General features: G+C 45.4%; 1 protein-coding gene across 1 annotated transcript in view; it reads left to right on the top strand.

Moving 5' to 3' along the window:
- The window catches only part of SWAP70 (switching B cell complex subunit SWAP70), a 67,977-nt gene that overhangs the window by 11,641 nt on the left and 28,438 nt on the right, over positions 1–27,898 (top strand). Inside the window, exons 2-3 of the mRNA XM_079787857.1 lie at positions 11,943–12,083; positions 23,172–23,345. Of these exons, the coding sequence (XP_079643983.1) occupies positions 11,943–12,083; positions 23,172–23,345 (315 nt within the window). The remainder of the gene's footprint in view (positions 1–11,942; positions 12,084–23,171; positions 23,346–27,898) is intronic.

The following is a 27,898-nucleotide window of genomic DNA, read 5'->3' as shown; positions in this document are numbered from 1 at the left end:
GGTCCTGGGTTCAACTCCGGTCAAGGGCACATACCTCAGGTGCAGGCTCAATCCCCAGCCCTGGTTGGGGTGTGGGTGGAAGGCAACCAATCCATGTGTTTCTCTCTCTGTGTCTCTCCCACTCCCTTCCACTCAAAAATCAATGTAAGAATATCCTGGGGCAGTGATGGGCAACCTTTTGAGCTTAGTGTGTCAAACTTCGCCAAAAAACTGAGCATAACTTGGGTAGTGTGTCACTTTGAGGAAAAAACATTATTTCGCAAATGTTTCATCCTCGGCATGCGGCTGCCTCAGCGGCCGCGTGTCATCAGAAATGGCTACGCATGTCAGTGCTGACACACGTGTCATAGGTTCGCCATCACTGTCCTAGGGTGAGGATTAACAAAAAATAAAATAACCATATATATATAAAGCCAGTGATCAGAACGCTGTAACGACCAGAATGACTGGTTGCTATGACGCCCACTGCGGCCAGTGAATGGCCCAATTGGGGATGGGGCCAGCTGGCCAACCTCCCGTGGCCCCTCCCCCTAGCTGGCTGCACCCCCAATTGCCCCCCTTACCCCCATAGGGGGCAGGGCCGGCTGGCCAACCTCCTGCACCCCTCCCCCATGCTCCACCCCAGATCGACCCCCCCACTCTGATTAGGGGCGGGGCTGGCTGGCCAACTGCCTGTGGCCCCTCCCCCTGGTCTGCCCCGCCCCTGATCGCCCCCCCATCGGCTCATGGCCCCTCCCCCCAGCTGGACCTGCCTCCGATGGGCTCCCACCACCCCGATCAGGGGCGGGGCTGGCCGACCAACCTCCTGCAGCCCCTCCCCCTGGCTCCTGGCCCCCTATCTCCCCCCCACCCAATTGGGAGCAGGGCCCACCAACCAATAACCCGTGGCCCCTCCCCCCCAGCTGGCCCGGCCCTGATTGGGCCCTAATCGGGGCAGGCCGGCCAGCCAACCTCCTGCCATCTCCTCCTCCTGACAGGCCTGGCCCCGATCCTCCCTGATCAGGGCCAAGCTGGCTGGATCCCACCCGTGCATGAATTCGTGCACTGGGCCTCTAGTATATTCATAAGGAAGCATAAATATCTTCATAAACAGAATAAAAAAACCTCATTTCTCATTTGGAAGACAGAGCATTGTCTTTTTAAAAAAATATTTTTATTGATTTCGGAGAGGAAGGGAGAGGGAGAGAGAGATAGAAACATCAGTGATGAAAAAGAATCATTGATTGGCTGCCTCCTGCACACTCCCTACTAGGGATCAAGCCCACAACCCAGGCATGTGGCCTGACTGGGACTCGAACCATGACTTCCTGGTTCATAGGTTGATGCTCAACCACTGAGCAACACCGGCCGGGCATGAATATTCTTTTTTTTTTTTTAATATATATATTTTATTGATTTTTTACAGAGAGGAAGGGAGAGAGATAGAGAGTCAGAAACATCGATGTGAGAGAAACATCGATCAGCTGCCTCCTGCACAGATGTGCCCGCAACCAAGGCACACGCCCTTGACCGGAATCAAACCTGGGACCTTTCAGTCCGCAGACCGACGCTCTATCCACTGAGCCAAACCGGTTTCGGCCGGGCATGAATATTCTTAAATGGGATGCATTTAGCTAACGCTTGTTGAACATCAGGTACCCTCTCATCAGGCTTTGGTATTGCACAGATGGATAAAATACAGACCTTTTCTGTAAGGACCTTACAGAGTAGCAGTAGAGAGACACACAGACGATTCTTACAAATGCTTTATCTTCTTTAAGACATTCGTTATGCTGTAGTCCAGTGGGAGGCTGGAATCTAAGGAGGCTATCTCAGACTGGGAGACTTTGTTACCTATAGAATGGTTTCTTCGAGAAGCAAAGTGTAGTTCTTCATGGATGCTCAAGTGAGTTAAGTCCATCAACTTTATAGTCCTAGAATGAGCTCTTCAAATTTTATAATTTTATTGGTGCTTTCTACCTGGAATCCCAAGACATATTTAAAATGTTCCATAACTATAAAAGCTTCACTTTGTTCTGATTATGAAGTTAATACCTAGAATATTCAAACAGCACATTAAAATATAGAGGCAAAGGTAAAAGCACCCGAAATTCCATGACCAAAGGCAGATGCAATTAACTTTTCAGTGCATATCTTTCTAACATCTCTCTTCCTCTCCCCCTCCCTCCCTCCCTCTCTATCTTCCTTTATCCTACATGGACACACATGCACATATACATGCATCTTTAGCCTTTTATATAAATGAGATAATATTTCACATGCTTTTGTAACTTTTCTTTACCATCTTAACAATTTTTAAAAACTGTAATTAAAGTTATTGGGGTAACATTGGTTAAAAACATAAACTTCAAGTGTACAACTTTATAATACAATATCTATATTCTTCCATCATATAGTTGACTCCCTTTACCTTCTTTCTCCTCTCTCACCCCCTTTCCCCTCTGGTAATCACCATTCTATTGTCTGTGTCTATGAATTTTTTGTTTTGTTTGCGCATTTGTCACCTTTTGTTTTATATCCCTTATATTAGTGAAATCAAATGGTTCTTGTCTCTTTTCATCTGACTTTATTTCGCCTTGCATGATACTGTCAAGATCCATTCATGTTTTACAAATGGCATATTTCATCTTTTTTTTTTTTTAATCCTCACCCAAGGATATTTTTTCCATTGATTTTTATTTATTTTTATTAAAAAAAAATATTTTATTGATTTTTTTACAGAGAGGAAGGGAGAGGGAAAGAGAGTTAGAAATATTGATGAGAGAGAAACATCGATCAGCTGCCTCTTGCACACCTCCTACTGGGGATGTGCCCGCAACCAATGTACATGCCCTTGACCAGAATTGAACCTGGGACCTTTCAGTCTTCAGACTGACGCTCTATCCACTGAGTCAAACTGGTTAGGGCGTTTCCATAGATTTTTAGAGAGAGTGGAGGTGGGGGAGAGAGAAACATCGATGTGAGAGAGACACATCTATTAGTTGCCTCCCGCACACGTCCTGACCAGGGCTGGGGATTGAACCTGCAACCGAGGTACGTGCCCCTGACCAGGAATCGAACCTGTGATCCTTTGGTCCATAGGCTGATGCTCTAACCAATGAGAAACTGGCCAGAGTGCAATATTTCATCTTTTTAAAAAATATTTTTATTGATATCAGAGAGGAAGGGAGAGGGAGAGAGCGATAGAAACATCAATGATGAGAGAGAATCACTGATTGGCTCCCTCCTGCACGCCCCACACTGGGGATTGAGCTGCAACCTGGGCACGTGCCTTGACCAGGAATCCAACTGTGACCTCCCGTTCACAGGTCCATGCTCAACCACTGAGCCATGCTGCCATGGCTTTCACCTTTTTGTGGCCCACTAGGTTCCATTGTATATATGGACCACCTTTTCCTTATCCAGTCAAAGGAGACTCAAGTTGTTTTTATGTCTTGGCTACTGTGAATAATGCTGCAGGGAACATAGGGGTACATATATCTTTACAAATACAAGTGTTTTCAAATTTTTGGGTCAATACTTAGAAGAGATTTCTGGGTCATATTGTAGCTCCGTACTGATTTTCATTATGGCTACACCAGTTCCCAAACAGCAGTATACAAGTGTTCATTCCCAAACAGCAGTATACAAGTGTTCACTTTTTTTCATATCTTCTCCAACACTTGCTATTTCTTGTCTTACCGATGATAGCCATTCTAACAGGTGTGGGGTGGAATCTCACTGTGGTTTTGTTTTCCATTTCTCTTATAAGTAAAGAAGTTGAGCATCTTTTCATATATCTGTTGGCCGTCTGCAGATCTTACTTGGAAAAGTGTTTATTCAGGTCCTCGGCTCATTTTAAAATTGAACTGTTTTTTGTTGTTGAGTTGTATGAGTTCTTTATATATTTTGGATATTAGCCCCTTATTGGAGGTATTATTTGCAAAAATCTTCTCCCATTTGGTTGCTTGTCTTTTTGTGTAATCCATTTTCTTAAACAGTGTGTTAAGGTATCTTTCCATATCAATACACATAGCTACAGACACCATTGTTTTTAATGGCTCTAGACTAGTTCACTGTGTGGATGCATCGTGCTTTGTTTAACCATGTTCTTATCCACAGATATTTGAGATGTTTTGATGTTTTCAGCCAGGGATGCTGCTGACCATCCTATAATACACAGGACACCTCCTCTTGCTCCCCAAACAAAGAATTATCTGGCCCAAAATGTCAGTAGCGTTGGAGAAAACCTGCTCTATACTTTCTCCGGTGTTAGGGTGTTGGCAATCTTTACTCCCCTGTGTGTGCTCAGACACCAGGAGAAAAGTAATTGCTCTTAAAATTTGCATTATTTTGATTACTAGTGAGGGCAAGCATCTTTTCCTATCTTTATTAGTCATTAGCTCCTTTTGTGAATTTTCTATTCATGTCCGTTGTCCGTTTTTTAATTAGGTGTTCATCTTTTACTTAATAATTTCCAAGGGTGAGTTGAATATTGGAGCCACTAGACTTTTTTGTTGGTTTATGGTATCTCTCTTTTTTTTGTGTGTGTCTCTTTTTAAAGGGAAGTTTACAATTTTTTATATGGTCAAATTTGGCAGTATTTTCTGAGGAGGGCTAAGTTAATGAGTTATCCAAAATAACTGAATAAAGGCAGTTCATTAAGAATGTAATCCAGTGGCATCGACTGTAATAGAGTGGCATACTTTCTGTGGGCAACATTGCAACAGATGGTTTTGAGTTAGATTTCCTGCCTTAATCTGTCCGTAAGTGTTATGCTCCTACCGAATTCTCCCTCAGCTCTATGCTGGCCCCTGTGAAGGGTACGGAAGAAAAATATTAGGCAGGGTTTCCTCCCTCACTGAGCTGTAGTTAGATGTTTGAGATATCGCTAGCACATGAAACAATTTATTTAAATGCTGAACAGGAATTCAGTGCACAGGGCGGGTGGTGGCGGGGGCCGTGAAGGTTTCCCAGAGTTTATGAGGTTTCCCAGTCTTGAAGGATATGATGAGGCAGAAGGGAATGTTTCCAGCACAGGGCATTGTTATGGGACAGGCACTTAGGAGACCTGGGTTCTCCTCCCTACTTCGGCACTAATCAGTGTGTGACTGAGGCCAAGTCTCAGACCCCAGTCTTTTTATCTATGAAATAAGGAGATAGCAGTAGGCTATTTCCTAAGATTGTTGTCATTATTAAAGTACTAGAGGCCCGGTGCACAAAATTCGTGCACTCGGAAGCGGGTGTGGGGTGTGGGGGAGGTCCCTCAGCCCTGCCTGCGCCCTCTCACAGTCTGGGAACCCTCAGGGGATGTCTGACTGACAGCTTAGGCCCGCCCCCCATGGACATTCTTAGCGCTGCTGCAGAGGTAGGAGAGGTTCCTGCCACCGCCGCTGCGCTTGCCAGCCATGAACCTGGCTTTTGGCTGAGCGGCACTCCCCCTGTGGGAGCGCACTGACCACCAGGGGGCAGCTCCTGCATTGAGAGTGGTCAGTGCACTTCATAGCGACTGGTTGTTCCGCTGTTCAGTTGATTTGCATACTAGCCTTTTATTATATAGGATTATGGTTTTACTGTTTACTGAGAATTTTTTTTTAAAATATATTTTATTGATTTTTTACAGAGAGGAAGAGAGAGGGATAGAGAGTTAGAAACATCGATGAGAGAGAAACATCGATCAGCTGCCTCTTGCACACCCCCTACTGGGGATGTGCCCGCAACCAAGGTACATGCCCTTGACCGGAATCGAACCTGGGACCCTTCAGTCCGCAGGCCGACGCTCTATCCACTGAGCCAAACCGGTTTTGGCTAACTGAGAATTTTTGGAATTAATTTGTTTGACATTTATTGAAAGGCTTCTGCATTCTGGATAGCATGTTAGGTGCTGTGGGAATACAAGGATGGGTAAGACATGGGCCTTTCAGAAATTTATAATCTTATGGAAGAGAAAAATTATGTGTGGTAGTGTAAAACAAGAAATACAGAGTGTTTTGGAAATAATATTTGGGTGGTGGAGGCTTTAGAAAGGCATGGCATTTATGTTAGGTAGGGGTAGTAGCAAAGGGCTGGAGGAGGAAGGAGGGTGGTGCAGGGTTTGTTTGGGGTTCAGTGGAGTCAACTTGTTTGGCTGAATTTGTACAGTTGGTGCAGAGGTTAGGAAAAAAATAAGGCTAGAAAGGTAAATTGGGATTGGCTTGTTGAGTGAGTTAAATGTGGAGCTCAGATTCGTACTTTGTCACTGGAAAGGGACCGAACTGAAGTGGGTGTGTCCTGGCCTGGTCTGGAATGTGTGAGTTCTTGACTTTGTGGAGGAAAGATTTCACGATTTGAGTCCAGGTAATTTCGAGAGTACATTTATTAAAGTTGGGGGCAGTGAAACAAAGGAAGGGCTTAAGAGGCAAGATCATAGCAATAGGAGTGGGCCTACGAAACGTGAGGAAGCGTGGAGTCTATGCTAGGTGCCTTAGACCTTTAGAAAGAAAGTCATGGAGGCAGAAGACGTGAGCCAGCTGCGTCTCGTGGACTCTGGAAATAATTACAGAGGCAAAAGGAGGGCCCGTGGAGACAAGCGGCTGCTGCCTGCTGCTCCCCTGGTTGCAAGTGTCCTGGAAGCGTTAAAGCTTAGGAGGAAGACAGTGAAGATACACTCCTGAGAAAAGAAGGTGCAGGGGGAGGTGCAGGTGTGCTCAAGGGGGAATGAGTCCTGGGCTCTTTGTCTTAAGAGTTTTTATCTGTCTTCTAAAGGCGGGAATTTTAGGGGCGGTCTCCTTCAGAACATTTGCCAACTTTCCAGGTGTGTCCTTCGATATACTGATGCATCAAAATTAGTGTATAGAGAGATTAGGATCATTCTCTGGTCAGTTTCATCTTTAAAGAATGTCACTGGAGCAGGACCACCGGGACCTGGAACCCAGGCTGGTCTGCCCGCCCGGTCTGGAATGCGTAAACCACTTGCTCCTCGGTGTCTTTGGTTAGGGACGATAGGGCCTTGCGATTTATGACCTGGCTGTAAATTGCTCAGCCTTGTTTAGTTTTCTGTCACCGTTTCCCCATTCCACTTGCCAAGGAATTTTCCTAGCTTCTTACTAACCTGCCTCACTTGGGTTTTACTTTTGTAGGCTTTTGATGAATTTTAAACAAGGGGGTAATGTGGTATACACAGCAGTTGAAGATGAATTTGGTAAAAGTGTCTGGAATGGTGATGGATGGCATTCCCATAGCAAATAGCACGAGTGAGTGAACAATGACTGAGATTTCTGAGGCTGAATGTAATAAAGATTACAGGGTGGGGCAAAAGTAGGTTCACAGCTGCATGTGAAACACTGTTAGTATTTGTTAATTATTGCATTATTTTCCATACAAACAGTAATTAATAAATACTAATACTGTGTTTCACGTTCTCACGGCTGTAAACCTACTTTTGCCCCAACCCAAACTTAAAGAAAGCAAGCAGGACTTAAGCAGTGACAAGCAGGATGAAGGATATTATCAGGAAAGGGAAAATGACTCCACGTGATGAGGGGCGGGACTTCTGTTAAGACAATGCTCTTCAGGCAGGGCTTAGCACTGGTAGGAAATTGGTCATTCTGACTCATTGTTAGGAAGAGTTTTCTGGTAATTTGCCATTCGCTTGAAATTTTATAAATCAGAAAGGAATTTTCATGTTTTAAAAATAGATTGCCTATTATGAATTATAATTCTATAATTGTGTCCGTTCAGATAAGCTTGTTGAAATAGAGATCTCCACCCCCCTCTTTTTCAGTGCTGAATTTTGCCCATTACGCATATCCTGTAAAGGGAAACTGTGACTAGGGGGCACATACAGAGAAACTTTATAATCTCTACATCTTTGGGAGGGAGGAGGGTGAACATTATCCACTCATGTGTGTTAAAACACTGTTAGCTGTTCATCATTCTTGATTTCATTTTCATGATAGTTGGAGCAAAATGCTTAAAAAGGGTAAATGGCAAACCACCGAACAGGAACAGACCACACAAGCAGGGCTCATGCAGCGAATTAGTCATCTCTTGTCAGCCCGGTCCCTGCAGAGCAGCAGACAGCTCGGAAGGAGCTGGAGAGACGAGGTTCTGGCATGGTTATGGATCTATTGTAGTAACAGTAGTTTATTCTTCAAATCAGGGGAATGAGAGCAAAGTTGCTTAGCAATCACATGGGCGCTAAAAGAATGGCCTTTGGAGGAACAGGCATTTAAAGTGGGATATATTGCCCAGCTGGCGTGGCTCAGTGGTTGAGCGTGGACTTATGAACCAGGAGGTCATGGTTCGATTCCTGGTCAAGGCACATGCTCGGGTTGTGGGCTCCATCCCAGTGTGGGGCATGCAGGAGGCAGCCGATCAATGATTCTCTCTCATCATTGATGTTTTTCTCTCTCTCCCTCTCATGTCCTCACTGAGATCAATAAAAATGTATTTAAAAAAATTAGCATCAACTGCTGTTTAAGCTTATAGAGTGTTTGCTTCTTGTGACTAGTTTTTATTCTGACCTTCAAGATTTTGGTTTCTTGATACATTTTATTTAAGAAAAACTTGACTTACTGTCTAGGCTTGTTAAAAAATGCTGATAAAAAATTTAAAAAAGTTTTAAAGGTAGCACACATTTTTTTCTCTCGTAGTAACAAAACCTTCTCAGTTACCTATTCTTCAGTTTGTTGTTTTGTTTGAAGAAGACTTCCCTATTCTAGGCCTTACTAACAATGAAGAAAGATGAATTTCTGATCTAAATTATATAGTTTTTTTGTTGAATTCATGAAACATGTGTGGGTTGACAGTTAAGGATTGAGTTTTTAAAATTTTAGAGACGAGTCCAACTCCTCTTTTTGCAGTGAGTATACAGAGACCAAGAGATTAAGTAGCAAAATATTAAAATATTTCAAAAAGGGAAAATGGCAAACCACTGAACAGGAACAGACCACGTGAGCAGGGCCAACACTCAGGTCTCCTCACATAGGGTCCTTGTTGCTATAAGGTGCTGCCTTATAATTCACTTAACTAAATGAAGGTGGTTTAGAAAATTGTCACTGAATTCAGCTATTCCTGTACTTAACAAAAGTACTGTCTTATTGTCCAAGGCTGAAGTCTGAAGTTCAAAGCTAAATCTTTTCCAGTGGGGTCAATGAATTGAACTACCTACCTACCTACGAAAAACGTGATGTTCCTTATTACTAGAGACTGTTGCACTAGGGATTAAAAAAACTGGAGTTTTAGTCTCAGTTCTGCTAGGTACCGTAACCTTAGTCAAGAAAAACAAATTGAATCTCTTTGAATTTAATCTCTTTGGCCAGTACTCACCAGCTGTAAGGTAACAAGGATGACAATATAGTGTTCAAGGCCCCCTGCCAAGACTTTAAGTTGGAGGATCTATGAAACCCAAAAGCAGAGAGCGGGGTGGGTATGGGAGAGATTGGTGTCCCCTTTTTGTATCCTGAGGATTTTGCATTAATCAACTGCTTTCTCATATTCTTCTCCTATCTGGAAAGCCTCCCTATTTCCCCCAAACCTTTTCCTATCCAAAGCTCTCCTTATTTTAAGGCCCATGTTACTTTTCACTTCCTCTAGGAAGTCACTGTAGCACACACAATTTCTCCTTTCTGAATTCATTTATTGCCCTTACATCTCATTCATCTGTTAATCATGGTTCATTGCTGTGGAATATGTCTTCCTTTTATATCTAATCTCTAGGGAGTAGGTTAACGTAGAAGAAAAAGTATAGACTTTGACAGTAAATAGATTTAGCTGTGTGCTCTTATATATTTACTCTTTAAAATAGGTAGCATATTTTTGAATAGGTTTTGTGTGTTTTTTTTTGACAATGAAAAGAGGAAGGCACAGTGAAAAGTCATCTATCCCTAGTCTAACGTCAAACTAGTTTTTCCCCCACTGTCCCCCCACTGTTACTAGTTTCTTATATATCCTCCTGGAGTTCCTTATACTTTCTTCCTTTTTCTTTTACATATAGATGACACACTAATGTAGTCTTAGGTACGTTGTTTTTTCCACCTAATTTATCTTGGAAATCTTTTCATATCACTACACAGTGAGCTTCCTCGTGGTTCTTAAAGTTTTATGGATGGACCATAATTTAACCAGTGGTTGGGAAATTTTTACTTGGGTAAAGCCCCAAATGATTTAAAAATTTGAATGACCTTTGAGCCTTATCTGAGAAATATACTCTTCATTTATCTAAAACTTATATTCCTGTAGTACCTTACAATTTTTAAGCACTTGACATTCTTAAAGTTAATCTTCACAAAATCTCTTTGGGGGTAGATAATTACTTTGTAGGTTTTACCAGGTAAGCAGAGCAAGGAAATACCTATTTAGGGTCTTGCTGACTGTGGCGTAAGATTCTTCAGTAAAAGCTCCACCGTGCCCTGTCCGTGTGCTCTATTACAAATAGAGGGTTTGCTTGAGAAACAGCCTGCTTTGTAGGGGCCGATAAAAGTCCCCATTACTTCATTTATAACCATTTGCGAACTTACTTCCTTTACTTTACTTACTTCCTTAAAACCAGTAGAGCGTGTAGAGAAGGATCTGCACAGAAACGAAGCTTTGAGAAGCAAAACAAATGTAGAAAGAAGATATGCAAATATTCTTTTTATAGATTCAATTTTTTTAAATCTTAAAAAATCCTAACTGAAACACATTTATGCAGAAAAACGTGACTTGCTTAATAGAATGGAAAGTCTTCTTTGAGATGAATGTGGCTCCTGAAGTGATTAAATGGGTAGGGCTGAGAAAAACAGGAAATTTTAACCTTGGGATTTAAAACTTAGTAATAATCTCTGTTAAAGGAAGCATAGCCTTAGCTATGAAATTTGACCTGTTAGGAATGCACGGATGACATTAAAGGAATTTGTTTTCTTTTAAGATTTTCATTTAATGTGAAACAAGATTAGTGTTGAGATAGAGCCCAAACTGCTAATTCAGCTGAATGTGGAAGTGTGTTACTTAGGTTGTCACCAAGGCCTTTACATATGGAATGCTCATTTTCTACAAAATACTTTGACCATTTTAGTAACTCCCGAGGTATTTTTGCTATTGACTTTTCCCATATTTATAAACGGGGCCCTTGATGTCTTTCTCTTTTTACATTTACACTTTTAAATACTAATGCTGAAAACAGCCTAACATCATAGATTCTTAGAGATGTTTGGACATGTAGAGATTACCAGTTAATGTTTGTTATGTTTGTATATTAACTTGGCCCTTTCTATGGAACAGATGAGGACATGGCAGCCCCGAGAGGTTGTGATTGGCAGGGGCCAGGCACCATGCCCGGAGTCCCGGCTGCAGCTGCCCAATCAGTACCAGGTTCTTTCTTCCTTGCTTTTTGTCTTTTTTTAAATATATTTTTATTGATTTCAGAGGGGAAGGGAGAGGGAGAGAGAGATAGAAACATCAATGATGAGAGAGAATTATTGATCAGCTGCCTCCTGCACGCCCCCTACTGGGGATCAAGCCCACAACCCAGGCATGTGCTCTTGACCGGAATCGAACCCGGGACCCTTCAGTCCACAGGTGGACACTCTACCCACTGAGCCAAACTGGCTAGGACCGCGGCTCTTTCTTAACAGCTCTCATTGACTGACCCTGCTCTCCTTGGGGAGAAGTTTAATTTCGAACACATTCTCTTGCTCTTTCTCCCCTTTTTCTTTCTGACGTGGGACAGTTAATAAAAGACTACAAGTACTGTAGTCATGGGTCTTGCATGGAGCCTAGCTCAGGGTGGGCATGTAAGAGAGACTCGTTTGAAGTGAACCACAACTGGGGGAGGAATGAGAGACACTCCTGGGTAACAAGTGAGGAGCTGGCAGTCGAGCGGTACTCACCCCCAGTTGCTAGTTTATTCTCCACCTTTCTCTCCCGAGGGCAGGGAGCAGCCAGCTGTGAAGGTGCCGTGAGCTGGTTAGTGGAGGCCTTTAACGCCTTTCTCTCCCTCCTAGGTGCTCTCCCACAACCTGTGCACGGTGCTGAAGGTTCCCCACGACCCTGTGGCCCTGGAAGAGCACTTCAGGGATGATGATGAGGGGCCCGTCTCCAATCAGGGCTACATGCCCTATTTAAACAAGTTCATTCTGGAAAAGGTATGATTCTAACTTCTTCCTGCTTATGGCGTTGTTTGATTTGCATATTTCAAGTGGGCCCCAGAGCCCTTGGTTGGTGAGTTCACTGAAGACTTCACTTGTGAAGCATCAAGAGGTAAAGAAAGGAAAGAAAGAATGAGGGTCCAATGATTCTTCCTACTTCTCCCTCATCTCTCCTGTCTTCTAAAACTTGGTTTGGTATTTTCCCCACTTGGTTCATTTTTGGAGATTGAGAACTGTATATTGTATTAATCTGTACCTGTTTTCTCTTAGGGTGCTTTTTTCCCTTTAAAAAAAAAGTATTTATTTTATTATTATTTTTTTAATCCTCGCCTGAGGATATTTTCCCATTGATTTTTAGAGAGAGTGGAAGAGAGAGGGAAAGACAAAAGAAATATCAATGTGAAAGAAACACATTGATTGGTTACCTCTTGCAGGAAGGAGCCTACAACCAACGTATGTGCTCTTGACTGGAATCGAACCCAGGACCCTTTGATCTGCAGGCTGATGCTCTATCCACTGACCCAAACTGGCTAGAGCTTTTTCCTTTTTTTTTAATAAATATTTTAAAAATTGATTTCAGAGAGGAAGGGGGAGGGAGAGAGAGATAAGAAACATCAATGATGAGAGAGAATCATTGAACGGTTGCCTCCTACACGCCCCCCACTGGGGACCAAGCCCACAAACCCGCGCATGTGCCCTGACTGGGAATCGAACCATGACCTCCTGGTTGATAGGTTGACACTCAACCACTGAGCCATGCTGGCCATGCTGCAGATCTTTTTTAATACACATGCAAAAACATACTACACAATAGTACATAATGTTTTGTTTCTACATGAGTAGGATCGTGCTGTACATATAGTTCCACTTTTTTTAACTGAAAAATATATTAGTGTCATTTTCCATATCATGTACATTTATTTTAGGTATGAAAGTAATCATATGAAGGGTTGGGAATTCCTGCTTTTGCCTATTCATAACACTAAGCACGAAATTTTAATTTAACCTTAAAATTAAAGACAATAATAAAAAAAGCCTTTTTTTAAAAAAGTGACAGTGAGAGCTTAGGCCAGGTAGAGTGCTGTCCTGATAAGCCAAGGTTCGGGTTCAATCCCCAGTCAGGGCACATACAAGAATCAACTGATGAATGCATAAATAAGTGGAACAACAAATCTATGTCTCTCTCTCTCTCTCCCCCTTCCCACCTCTCTCTAAAATTCAATAAATTAAAGTGACAGTGATAATACTTTTAAATTAAAAAATAAAATGCATTAAAAAATTCTTATTTCCCACCACCTAATTACCACAACTATTTATATATTTTTTTCCTGTGGCTTCTTTGTATTTTTATTGCTTTTTATATGTATAAATTCTTTTTGTTATTTAGTGCCTTTGTATAATAGCAAAGTACAGTAATTAAAATTTATAATACCCTGGTCCGGGTGAAGCCGGATCCCGGGTCCGGGTGAGGCCGTGTGCCCCTGGATCCGGGTGAGGCTGGGTCCCAGGCCCGGGTGAGGCCGCGCGCCCCTGGGTCTGGGAGAGGCCACGCGCCCCTGGGTCCGGGTGAGGCCACGCACCCCTGGGTCCAGGTGAAGCTGAATCCTGGGACCGGGTGAGGCCGTGTGCCCTTGGATCCGGGTGAGGCTGGGTCCCGGGTCCGGGTGAGGCCGCCCCCCTGGGTCCGGGTGAGGCTACGCGCCCCTGGGTCCGGGTGAAGCTGGATCCTGGGTCCGGGTGAGGCCGTGCGCCCCTGGGTCCGGGTGAGGCCGCGCGCACCTGGGTCTGGGAGAGGCCGCGCGCCCCTGGGTCCGGGTGAGGCCACGCGCCCCTGGGTCCGGGTGAAGCTGGATCCCGGGTCCGGGTGAGGCTGTGTGCCCCTGGATCCGGGTGAGGCAGGGTCCTGGGTCCAGGTGAGGCCACGCGCCCCTGAGTCCGGGTGATGCTGGGCCCCAGGTCCGGCCGAGACCAAACCAGAGGGAGTCGGACCTGCATTACCACCATTTGTCCACCGTCCAGAGCTGAAAAGTCAGTGCCGACATGTACATATAAGGAACTGGTGGACATTGAAATTGGGTCTCAAAAGAACTGTTGGTCCAGAAAGAAACTCACTACAGACTGATTCATTTGCCTGTCAGCATAACTATTATTGCTCGTCTCACATTCAGTTCTTATAAGTATATTTCTAGTGACACATGATCTCGCTCATCTAGGGGAAATGATGAACAACATAGACTGATGAACAAGAACAGAACCAGAAACAAGGAGGCATCGATCGGACTATCGGGCCTCAGAGGGAGGGTAGGGGAGGGTGGGGGGAGTGGGGAGAGATCAACCAAAGGACTTGTGTGCATGCATACGAGCCTAACCAATGGTTAAGCTCAACAGGGGGTTGGGGCATCCGTGGGGAGGGGTGTGGGATGGGAATGGGGGGATGAGGACAAATATGTGACACCTTAATCAATAAAGAAATTAAAAAAAATTTTATAATAATAATTTAAGTTAGTTTGGAAAATGGCAAATGTTGGTCAGGCTTCTTCTGAAAAAATCCTTATATTTTTCAGAAACTTTGTAGCAAAGATAGTCAAAATTAGTGTTTTCATTTATGTAGTACTCTTTGTAACTATATCTATAATTTCCTAGTCAGTCTCATAATATACTTTTTTGCTCTTTGTGTGTGTGTGTGTATGTTCTATATATATGTGTGTGTGTGTGTGTGTGTGTGTGTGTATGTATATACGTGTGTGTGTGTGTATATGTGTGTGTGGCTGCCAGATGGGAGGGAGGGTTGGGGCACAGGGTGAAAGAGGTGAAGGGACCGAGAATCACAAATTAATTGATAGTCACGGGGAAGTAAGTAAAGCATAGGAATGATAGTCAATAATATTGTATATGGTGTCAGATAGTGTACTGGAAATATTGAGGGGAACACTATGTAAAGTATATGATTGTCTAACCACTAAATAAGCAAGCAAACAAACAAAAAACCAACCAACCAACCAACCAACAAAAAAAACCTTGTGAACATACTAACAACCAGTGTATTGCACACTTTAACCCTTTGCACTTGCTTGCTTTTTTCTCGATTCCTTTATTCTAATGCTAACCGTGTCGAGTCACACTCGACATCCGAGTGCAAAAGGTTAAAGAGTGACTCTTATGGTTCATGAATTATCTTACCTTATAATAGAGAAACATGCAAATTGACCGCACCTCCGCTATGCCCACGATTGGGCCAGCAGGAGGCTGGGGGCGGGACTCGGGTGGCATATCCGCCGTTGAGAAGATCAAGATGGCGGTGCCCAGTGGCCAGGCCCATGCCGCCGCTCCCCGGGGTGCCTGGGGCGATCGGCACCCAGGAGGGGCGTGGCAGGGCCCATTCAGCCGCTCCCGGGGGTGCCTGGGGCGATCGGCCCCCCGGGGTTCGTGGCCGGGCCCATCGGCACCCTGGGAGGCGTGGCCGGACCCATGCCTCCGCTCCCGGGGGTGCCTGGGGCGATCGGCACCCCGGGGGGCGTGGCCGGACCCATGCCGCCGCTCCTGGGGTGCCTGGGGCCATCGGCACCCCGGGGGGGCGTGGCCGGGCCCATGCCGCCGCTCCCGGGGTGCCTGGGGCGATCGGCACCCCGGGGGGCGTGGCCGGGCCCATGCCGCCGCTCCCGGGGGTGCCTGGGGCGATCGGCACCCCGGGGGGGCGTGGCCGGGCCCATGCCGCCGCTCCCGGGGGTGCCTGGGGCGATCGGCACCCCGGGGGGGCGTGGCCCTGCCCATGCCGCCCCTCCCGGGGTCCCGGGGCGATCGGCCACCCGGGGGGCGTGGCCGGGCCCCTCCCGCCCCTCCCAGTGGTCCCGGGGGTCAATCGGCCACCTGGGGGGGCGTGGCCCAGCCCCTCCCGCCCCTCCCGGGTGTCCGGGGTCAATCGGCCACCTGGGGGGGCGTGGCCCGGACCCTCCCGCCCCTCCCTGGGGTTCCGGGGGTCGATCGGCCACCTGGGGGGGCATGGCCGGGCCCCTCCCGCTCCTCCCGGTGGTCCGGGGGTCGATCGGCCACTTGGGGGGGCGTGGCCAGGCCCCTCCCGCCCCTCACGGGGGTTCCGGGGGTCGATCGGCCACCTGGGGGGGCATGGCCGGGCCCCTCCCGCCCCTCCCGGTGGTCCGGGGGTCGATCGGCCACCTCGGGGGGCGTGGCCGGGCCCCTCCCGCCCCTCCCGCCGCCCCCGGGGGTCCCAGGGGCCGAGGCTTTCCGGGCCTTGGGCACCAGCGGGGAGCCTGCACCGATCGCAGGAAACCACTGGGGGTCGGCTCCTGTGATCGGTAGCAGGGACGCTGGGTGCGGCGAGCCCAAGGCCGGGAAAGCCTCCGCGGTGGCCACAGCCAAGGCCTGGGTCCCTGGTGCCGGCAGAAAACTGGTGCAGGCAGCCAGGTGAATGAAGGTCTATTGCACGAATCTTCGTGCAAACGGGCTACTAGTCTATTTATATAAAAGCCTAAGTGACCATTCGACTGTTTGACCGGTTGACCGGTAGCTATGATGTGCACTGGCCACCAGGGGGCAGACGCCCAATGCAGGAGCTGTCCCCTGGTAGTCAGTGCACTCCCACAGCAGGAGCGCAGCTCAGCTGACGAATGGGCGCCAGATGCTGGGTTCATGGCCGGTGAGCCTCTCCTGCGGACACTCCTCCTGCGTGCCCCTCCCCCATCCGCTCTGGGGCCGGGATCGGGACCGGCATCGGGACTGACTGGGCATGAGCCTGCAGTCACTTCTCCATCATGGGTGTGCCGGTATCGCTCTAGGATGGGTGTGTGGAGACCACAGCGGAGCGGCAGAGAGCGTACCGAGTGGTGGCGTTGGCAGGAGCAGCGGGCCAGGATGAGCAGGAGCAGCGCTCGGCCCAGGCTCGGGCTCTTCCCCGGCGCCTGCCACTTCACGCACTACTACATCTCCTGGGGGACGTAGGACTGCCGGTTTCGGCTGATCCTCGCAGGCCAGGCTGAGGCACCCCACTGGTGCGCAAATCCGTGCACTGGGCCTCTCGTATCTCAGTAAAGACGATTTAATCAAATTGTACAGAAACTCATGTGCGAGCTCTCAAAACCTCAGTTGATGCTGTGCTATCTTCTGGAGCTTTACTTGGCTGCTGTTCTGTTCAGGTAGCTCACTCGTGCTCTATCAATGCATTATATGTAAATATGTCTCATATTCAGCAAATATTTGATGGCCTGCTGTGTGCATGTGTTTAATATTAAAAATTAAAGACAATAATGTCTATTATTAAAATATAGAACATGTTGGGAAAGCCTCAGAAATCTGGAAATTGCTTTGTTTTTCAGGGCTAGAATTTGTGTGGTCTGGGCCAATAGAGAGAGATGGTTTAATATCTTTTTTATTGTTGTTGGTAATACTCACCTGAGGATTTTATTTTTCATTGCTGTTTTAGAGAGAGTGGTAGGGAGGGAGGGAGAGAGGGGGAGAGAGAGAGACAGAGAGAGAAACATTGATGTGAGAGACATCAATTGGTTGCCTCCTGTACGTGCCCAACCGGGGCTGAAGATCAAACCTGCAGCCCAGGTACATGCCCTTGACTGGGAATCCCACCTGTGATCCTTCCACGTGAGGGTCGATGCTCTAACCACTGAACAACACCAGCCAGGACATGGTTTAATATCTTAAAGTGCTGTGTCCTAATATTGCATTTTGTTTTCCTGGGTGTAACTTTATTTAAGCATTTTGAATTTTACACTTTAAAATGTTCGTTATTTTAGTATTTAAGGTATTTTAAAGTTTTGTAGCTGGGGAAGAAAATATAGCAGTATTTAAAAAGTCCAAAATTAGCCACTAAATTTGGAGAAAACCTCATTCACAGAGCGGGTGAGGATGTGATGAAACAGTGAGCCCTTGTTTACTATTGCTTAGCCACCTGGAGTGGAATTTTGCCAGTCCTTCAATCCAAATAAAGCTGCCAACGATTCCATGGCCTGGGCTTAAATTGAGCAAAGATTAGTGCTTTGTTTTGAAACTTAGTGGAAAAAAATGCCAATAGTGGCTGAAGCATGATAACATAAAATTGAGAGATTGTTATCAGCCATGCAAAGAAAAAATATAATAATGATTAAATGTTTGCAACATGTGCTTTCATATATACACTAGGGCCCCAGTGCATGAAATTCGTGCACTGGGGAGGGGGGGCCCTCAGCCCAGCCTGCCCCCTCTCACATACTGGGAGCCCTCAGGGGATGTCCTACTAAAGTGACTGGGCTGATCAGGGGAAGGCACCAGCCCCATCACCCCGCTGCTGCAGCCACTGCCAGTCACCACAGCCACCAAGGTGTTTTCATCAACACGGACTCCAGTCCCTTCACCAAGAAAAAATGACAACTTTCTTTAGGCATTTTCAAGATGTGTCTTTCATAGGATACAACATTTCTTTCTTTCTTTCTTTTTTTTTTTTTTATCCTCATCTGAGGATATGTTTTTATTGATTTTTAGAGAATGTGGAAGAGAAAGGGAAAGACAGAGAGAAACATCAAAGTGAGAGGGACACTTTGATTGGTTGCCTCCTGCATGAGCCCTGACCTGGGCCCCGGCCAGGGAGGAGCCTGCAACCTAGGTACATGCCCTTGATCAGAATCGAACCGGACCCTGCGGTCGGCAAGCCTAGGCATTATCCACTGAGCCAAACCGTGTAGGGCAGGTTATGACATTTCTTAGCCCTCCAGCAGCGGACCTTCATTTTCTACTCCAGGAGTGTGGTGGAAAAACCCTAGATCACCTTTTTGGATTCTTATACCCAAGTTACTAAGAATATTACCAGTGGCAAACAGGGAGCTTAGCCAATGAGCAGTCAGAAAAGGTATTTCCTCTGTAGTTCACACCTATCGCCTCCAATCTCTGGCTTCGCCCCTGCCAAGGCCTAAAGCCTCCAGGCCTGGGCAGGGGCCCCCCAGATCCCTCCGATCCCCTGGCTCCGCCCCTGCCCAGGCCCCAAGCCTCTGGCCAGGGCTTGGGGCCTGGACAGGGGACCCCCAGCTCCCTCTGATCACCCGATCGCCCAGCTCTGCCCCTGCCCAGGCCCCAAGCCTCTGGCCAGGACAGGGGACCCCCAGCTCCCTCTGATCACCGCTCTGCCCCTGCTCAGGAGCCCCCTGGCTCAGGCCCTTCCCAGGTTGCCCAGGACCCACGGGGGGCCTACCTCGGAGTGAGCTGGGTGCTGAGAAAGTTCCCGGGACCCAGGCTGCTGGGCGCCTACGTATGCAAATTAACCTCCATCTTTGTTGGGTTAATTTGCATACTCACTCTGATTGGCTGTGGGTGTAGCAGAGGTACAGTCAATTTACATGTTTGTCTATTATTGGGTACTAGACATGACATAAACTGGGATTTGGGAGCAGTTTGTAATCTTAGATGAGATGGCGTATGGAGACATCGGTTCCTGGACCCTTTATAGTTAGAACGAACGTAGAGATGATCTCAAAGCCCAGCATCCTGATCGTGGCATGCAGGGCTGTGTTCTGCTGCACCTCTGCCAACCTCCCCAGCCGCCACGTTCTCCACTCCCTTCCTGCTCACGGCAGTGCGGCCACGTTGGCCTCCTCTCTGTTCCTCAGATTACGAAGACCTCTCCTGCCACAGACCCTTCAGACATGCTGCTGCCTGTGCCCATAACATGCAGCCGATTCCTCTTCATCCTTTTAGGTCTTCGCTGATGGTCACTTCCCCAGGGAGGTTTCTCTCGGTAGCACCCCACCCCTCCCAGAGCTAACCAGCTCTGCCTCCGTGTGTTCTCAAGCATCCTCTGCTTTTCCTGCAGAGCACGTACCACGGTTTTTACCACGTAGGTGGTTGTGCAATTGCTGTATTGTTTCCCACCTAGAGTGTAAGGTCTCTGATGGCCAGGACTGGCTCACCGTTGTCCAGCGCTGTGGATTGTTTTTGTTCGATGTAGTTTCATTTGTCTGACTGTGCTTTTGTTGCCTGCGCCTTTCGTGTCCTATCCAGGAAATCACTGTCCGTCCCAATGTCATGAAGCTTTCTCCCTATGTTTTCTTCTAGGAGTTTCAGGTCTCCCATTTATATCTTGACTCCGTTTTTGAATTAATTTTTGTATATGATCTAGGGCAGTGGTTCTCAACCTTTCTAATGCCACGACCCTTTAATACAGTTCCTCATGTTGTGGTGACCCCCAACCATAAAATTATTCTGATGGTCTTAGGCGACCCTGCTAGCGGTTCTCAACCTGTGGGTCGCGACAGGTTGAGATTCTAGGGTAAGGGTTCATCTTCATTCCCTTGCATGTGGATGTTTTCTCCCAACACCTTTGTTGAAGAGAGACTCTGCTTTCCTCGCTGTGTAGCTCTGGCACCCTTGTTAAAGATCACTGACCGGACACATGAAGGCTCATTTCTGTTTTATTAGTCGGTCTGTTTCTATGCCAGTAGCAAACTGTTTTGATTACTGTGGCTGTGTAATATGTTTTGAAATTAGGAAGTGCAAGTCCTCTAGCTTTGTTCTTCTTCTCAAGATTGTTTGGATATTCATGGTCCTTTGAGATTCCATATGAATTTTAAGATATTGTTTTTTGTTTCTGCAAAAAATGCCATTGGGATTTTGATAGGGGTTGCATTAGATCTAAATTGCTTTGGGAGTGTGGACATTTTAACAATATTGTCTCCTAATCCACGAATATGGGATGTCTTTCCATTTATTTGTCATCTTTAATTTCTTTCAGTAATGTTTTGTAGTTTTCAATGTACAAATCTTTTGCCTCCTTGGAAAAGTTTATTCCTAAGTACTTTATTCTTTTTGATGCTATTGTATATGGGATTGTTTCCTTAATTTCTTTTTCACATGGTTCATTATTAGTGTATAGAAATATAACTGACATTTGAATGCTGATTTTATACCCTGTAATTTTGCTCTATTTATTTATTTGTTCTAACAGTTTTTTGTAGACTCTTTAGAGTTTACTACACATATATAAAAAAAGCAGCCCAGCTGGTGTGGCTCAGTGATTGAGTATTGACCTACGAACCAAGAGGTCATGGTTCAATTTCGGTCAGGGCACATGCCCACATTGCGGGCTCAGTCCCCAGTGTGGGGCATGCAGGAGGCAGCAGATCAATGATTCTCTCTCATCATTGATGCTTCTCTCTCTCCCTCTCTGAAATCAATAACAATATATTTAAAAAAGCAAAAAAAAAGAGCATATCATCTGCAAACAGATAATTTTACTTTTTCCTTTCCAATTTGGATGAGTTTTATTTTTTTTCTTGCCTAATTGTTCTGACCAGTACTGTGTTGAAAGGAAGTGGTGAGAGTGGGCATCTTTGCCTAGTTCCTGATCTTAGAGGAAAGCTTTCAGTTTTTCACTAATGAGTATGATGTTAGCTGTGGGCTTTTCATATATGATCTGGTTCTTGTACTTTTAAAAAAGATGTAAATGCTATTATTTAATACTCTGTTACCTGAGTATCATTAAACTAAGGAATAGTGAGTTAGGTTTGAGAGGAGGAAGGAGCCAAACACACAACTTAATTCCTAGGAAAACTAATTTATGGAGAATTTTCTTGGTTTCTGATCCCACTGCAATCTTTTACCCACACTTTTCAGCTGTCTTGAAGATAACGAGAGATCATCGAAGTGCATGCAGAACCAGTGGTCTTTTAAACAGCCCCTCCTTAGTCTCTCTGCAGCATTTCACACTACTTATCAAACCTTCTCAACTGTTTCCTCACCCAGTTCTCATGTCTTTGTGGTTCTCCTACCACTCTGAGTGCTTTTTCAGTTATCCTGATTCCTCTTCCTCCTCTTGCTTCACCAGTGTGCGTATCCCCTGCGGTCCTGTTTCTGATCCCCTCTCTCTTCTCCCTTTGTGGTCTCTCTGAGTGGTGTCATTGGCCGTCATGGTTTCAGTCATCTTTGGCGGGCAGTTGATGCACAGATCTGCCTCTCCTCTTAGGTTAGTTTCACCTCTTCGATGGTCCTTGGACACCTCCATCTAATCATTAGATTCTCATGTCTTGCCAGAACTTCCCAAACGGAAAACTTTTTCTTTCCTTTGCCCTTGTTTCTGTGCCCTTCCTTCATCCTGTGGCGATTTCCCAAACAGGGAGGGTGTGCTGCTCCTGCCGTGCTTTTCTGAGGCCATTTCCTTTCCATCCTTTGGAACACTTCACCTTGAACTCTGCAGTGTGCTCCCAGGGTCGCCTTAAACACCGCCTTTTCTGCAGAGCAGTAATCTGGGCTGCAGATGACCTGCTCGTTCTCTGCTCCCAAATCCTTCCACTCGGGGTTTCCTATAGGCTATTAAAAAAAATTATGGCGCTCTTTGTGATTTGTTCTGTGTTTGCTTTTCCAGCCATAAATTTAGCCACTCACCGCCAGGAACCCTACAATTCACCACAGAATCCACACGGACTCTCTGGTTCCTCAGAGCAAGGCTGTGTGCTTTTGTGCGCCTGTCAATTCCCGTGTGGCATGTCTTTCATGTAACGTGTTTTTTTTTTTTTAGGGGTGCGGGTGGATAGAGTTGATGGTGGTGGCCTTTGAAACGAATCCTATAGAGATGTCTTTCATCATATAGATGTTGTCCATCTACTGAGTTCTACAAGCAATTTGGCATAGTATTAACAGACAGCATTTAAACTTTGATTTAGACTCTGTTTTTTAAAGTAAATATTTGTTGATTTTAGAGAGGAAGGGAGAGAGAGAGAGAGAGAGAGAGAGAGAGAGAGAGAGAGAGAGAGAGACATTAATGAGAGAGAGTATTGATTGGCTGCCTCCTGCACGCCCCCCACTGGGGATCAAGCCCATAACCCAGGCATGTGCCCTGACCAGGAATCGAACCTTGAACTCTTGGTTCATAGGTCGACACTCAACATTGAGCCATGCCAGCTGGGCTTAATATAACATTCTTATTTGAGCCTTTAAAAGTGTGGTACCTAAGCATATACACTGAAAATGTATTGGTTAATTGGATTGATTAAAAATGGAAGCCTATAGTAGGCTTTGTTTTTCTGTTTTACTGGGTTTGTATTATATTACTTATTTTGGATTGGTTCATTAGAATTTTTCCTTATTCCTTTTTAGGTCCAAGACAACTTTGACAAGCTTGAATTAAATAGGATGTGTTGGACCCTCTGTGTCAAAAAAAACCTCACAAAGAGTCCCCTGCTCATTGAGGAAGAAGATTCATTTAAAGTGTGGGTTATTTTCAACTTTTTATCTGAGGACAAGTATCCATTAATTATTGTGCCAGAAGAGGTAAGGTGTGGCTCTGGGCCATCTTCGCATTTAATAGATCGAACTTGGAAGTGTTTGTGTTACGTCACTGTAGATATGAAGTATTGGACTAGACTTTTTGGGTCAGAGGCAGAACGGCTTGAATCTAAAAAAAGTCCAAAACTTAAGTGATTTGGGGTCATGTGATATCCCTGGAGACTTGCAGACAGGGTGGGACTCTTCCTCTCTAAATTGCTATAATTATAGACCAATGCATCCTCATGTCCAGAGAATATTTATTCAGTACAAGTTACATCATAATTGTTTGTCTACCTGCATATTGATAAAACCATAAGAACTGGTCAAGTGATGCTATATGGGCAACATATAGGATTCAGAATGTTTTCAAGGCTGTTTTATGTAAGGAAATACTATTCTTGTTTCAAAGTCCAGGATGGTGACTTTTAACTGTACTTCCCAAAGTAGATGAAAAAGGACATTGCTTGTTTTGTTCTGAGTTATTTTTCCTAAGCTTCCAAAAGAAAACAAATAGTGGAGTAAGGTTTTGTGATGTCTTACTGCCCTTTAAAAATTATACCTGTAGCCCAGCCGGTGTGGCTCAGTGGTTGAGTGTTGATCCGTGAACCAGGAGGTCACAGTGTGATTCCTGGTCAGGGCACATGCCTGAGTTGTGGGCCCCATCCCCAGTAGGGGTTGTGCAGGAGATGGCTGACCAGTGATTCTCTCTCATCACTGATGTTTCTATCCCTTTCTCCCTCTTTCTTCCTCTCTCTGAAACCAATAAAGACAATTTTCTTCATTTGTTTTTTTTTAAAATATTTTATTGATTTTTTACAGAGAGGAAGGGAGAGGGATAGAGAGTTAGAAACATCCATGAGAGAGAAACATCGATCAGCTGCCTTCTGCACACTCCCTACTGGGGATGTGCCCGCAACCAAGGTACATGTCCTTGACCGGAATTGAACCTGGGACCCTTGAGTCCACAGGCCAACGCTCTATCCACTGAGCCAAATTGGTTAGGGCTTTCTTCATTTGTTTTGCATTTTCCTCAACTGTAAAATGGCACTAATGCAAGTATTTACCTCCCACTGTACTTGTGAAGATCAAACGAGAGGAATCCCTGGTCCTTAGTGCTCATTAAAATATTAGCCATTATATCTATGGGGAAAGCAGCGCTAGTGCTGGGTCTTAAAAAGATCGGAAGAGTTCTGACTAATAGGGAAGAATTCTGGGTGGAAGAAACACAGTGGGCAAGGTTATGTGGGCAGGAAAGCAAAGGGCATGTTCTGACACACGTGAAGGATGCTCACTTGGAAACACCAGGACTAGATGATTTAAGGCAAAAATAAATGTGTGAAAAGGATGTTGGGTAGTTCACAGAATTGCCACGATGGCCTAAAAACCAGGTGTGGGGGCTGGAACTATGCTGGTTGCTCCAGTGAGGAACCACAAGGAAGAGGTTGCTGCCACCAGAGGGTAGGTGTTGCACTTGTACCAAGGAACACCTCTGGCCCTGCACACGGTGCTGCCCAGGGACTCAGGTCTTCCTGTAGCTTTCTTGTTACCAAGGAGAGTTCTCTGTGGTGCCCACTATCCAGTTCACATTTGGGATGCTGTATCTAATTGGTATGGCCTAGTCACGTGCCATAAGCTAGCTGCAAAGGAGGCTTGGAAAGGGTACATTTACATTGTTACTCTTACATTGGGAGGTATGGGATTCCCCAGACATACGAAGGGTTTTAGATGCTGGGCAGTCAAGAAGACTGATACATATAATTTCTTTCTTTTTTTTAAAAAATATATTTTTATTGACAGAGAGGAAAGGAGAGGTGGAGAGAGAGAGAAACATCAATGATGAGAGAGAATCACGGATCGGCTGCCTCCTGCACTCCCCCCATTGGGGATCGAGCCTGCACCCAGGCATGTGCCCTTGACCGGAATTGAACCCGGGACCCTTCAGTCCACAGGCTGATGCTCTATACACTGAGCCACACCGGCTAGGGCATATATCCTTTCTAAGTGAAACATGATAGCTGTGAAGAAGAGTGGTAGTAGATAAGGCTGTGCGTAATTTTGATTTTATCCTGTAGGCAGTGGGGAGCTGTGAGCCACTGATTTTTGAGCAAGAGAGTGACAGGTAAATAGATGAAATATGGAGAGGTGGGAGATGGGAAGTTAAGAGAAGGTAAGTGGTGTTAAGGACTAAAGAACAGTAGCATCAGTGAGAATGGAAAAGAAGGCCAGATAGGGGGGACCTGGAGGTCACAGAACCAAGCTCATAGTGCCTTGCTGTGGGAAAATATAGACAAGTGTCAGGCCTGGGCAATTAGGAAGTAATACAGTGTAGTTGTCTAAAGCATGGTCTTTGAAATCAGACTGCCTGGTTTGAATCCTGACCCCACCACTTTTTAGCTACGTGATCTCTCTGTTTGGGTTTCCCCATCTTTAAAATGGGGATAACTACTCTCTTCATTGGACTCGTGTGAGGATGAAAATAGTTGATGTATGTGAAGCATTTAACACAATCACAGTCTGGTCCCAATGTAAGTACTCACTGAATGGTGTGTGTGTGTGTGTGTGTGTGTGTGTGTGTGTGTGTGAATGACAGGATGATGGATACATTGGGGATACAGTGTATGCTGATGTGTTTGGTCCATTTGGCACATTGGTACATCCTTGTGGAGCTGTCCTGTATTCAACTGAAGTGCACACCCAGAGCTTGTGAGAGGCCAGGGCTAGACTCAGAGATAGGGAAGCCATGGGAATAGGTTAGATCAGGTAGGGAGAGAAGAGAGAGAATCTTGGGATCATTTTGACAGCAGGAGGAGGAAGTAGATTTGGTAAAGGAAGCTGAATTGAATCGAGGGTGAAGTGGGAGAACTGAGAGAGTGTTGAGTCATGGGTGCTCAGGAAAGAAAAAGTTCTAAGAAGCAGAAAAGTAGTTACTGGCATTCACTGTGACAGAAAAATTAGAGCGTGATGAGGGAGCAGTTGCCCTTGGATTTAGCAATGGGGTGGTCATTGGTTATCAAGGGCAAGGCAGATTCACTGCAGGTGGGAGCAGTTTCTTAGTGCTTGATAACCATGGTGATGTAATTGCCCATGGATATAAAAGGGGAAATACAAAGTAAAACATGCTGTGGAGTTTTTGTCCACAGAAATTGTCTAGCTTGCCCTGGCCGGTGTGGCTCAGTTGGCTGGGCATGGTCCCGTGCACCAAAGGGTGGCCAGTTCGATTCCCAGTCAGGGGGCATATACTTGTGGGTTTGATCCCCAGTAGGGGGCTTGTGGAAGGCAGCCAATCGATGTTTCTTCCTCTCCCTTCCTCTCTCCCTAAAAATAAATTTAAAAAACCTTAAAAAAAAAAAAGAATAGAAAAGTTTAAAAAATGTCCAGCTTAATACAGAGAAATATACCAGTAGAAGGGGATAGAATATTTATAGGTATAGAAAAAGATATACAAATGCTATTATAAAAACTAAGCTGCTGCTTGGACGAATTACGCTATTAAAATCTCCAGTATCATCTTTTAAAACATTTTGTAGTTATACTCAGTGCTCCAAATTTATTAGTGTTTTCCTTGGAACTGGAGGAGGGGTGGTCTCTGACCTGTGATGTTTTGGTTCCTTCCATTACTAAAATATTCCGGGTGAAGTTGAAAGTGACCTTGTCCTGATTTCAGAACTCGAAATTAGTGAGTATAAGGAGACTTAACCTTATTCCTCGGGGCAGCACTGATTGATGTGAAGGACTTGTCATTGGCTTTAAATCATCACGGAGCCACAGGCTGTGAAGAGAGCCAGTCAGCATCATCTTCCTGACTGCTCTGCTTAAGAAACTCGAAAGATTTATTTCCCAGGTGGCTTGAAGACCTGGGGCCCACGTGACTATCCTTTCTGCACCTGGGTCCAGCCAGAACTCCGTGGCAGGCTCACCTTCATCTTGGCAGGCTGACAGGAACGTCTTGGTCCTCTTTCCAAACAAATTAGTCTCATTTGGGAAGGGAACAGCCTGTCTTTGGTGTGATAGAATAGCCAGGCAGCCTACCTTGTCATATTATTGTTTGGACTCACTCTGTCTTTTGACATCCTTAACTCCCTGGACGTTTCTTCTAGTTAAAAGGAGAATTAGAGTAAGTTTTACAGATTATTCCTCCATGGCCAGGAGTACTTGTGTGTGGAAAGAAGGGATTGTAGAAACAGATGTATGTGGAAATGCTTTGTCTGGCTGCTGAGCCAAGCCTCCTGGAGTTTAAAATATGGCCTTGAATTTTTGCACTCTCGGCACATCTCCTGTTCTTTGATCAAGCACTGCAGACTCGAGGTCACACTATTTTATGGAAAACACTAGAATCATAATATTTCTTAAGGTGGCCATCTCTCTTAGATTTTGCTTTCTTCCTAAATGCTTTAATAGCATTAAAAAAAAACTGTATTTTGGTCTAGTTTTAGACTTACAGATTTTAATAAAATTTAATGTGAAAAAAGATGTATTTAAAATATAAATCTTGAAATATAATGTCTTTGTTATGAGTATATACTAAGTTTAATTGTAATCTTTTCAACAGTTTTTAG

Source organism: Cnephaeus nilssonii, assembly GCF_951640355.1.
Source record: "Cnephaeus nilssonii genome assembly, chromosome: 13".
Taxonomy (NCBI): domain Eukaryota; kingdom Metazoa; phylum Chordata; class Mammalia; order Chiroptera; family Vespertilionidae; genus Cnephaeus; species Cnephaeus nilssonii.
Note: the sequence above shows the minus strand (reverse complement) of the source record. Positions and strands in the feature narration are given on the sequence as shown.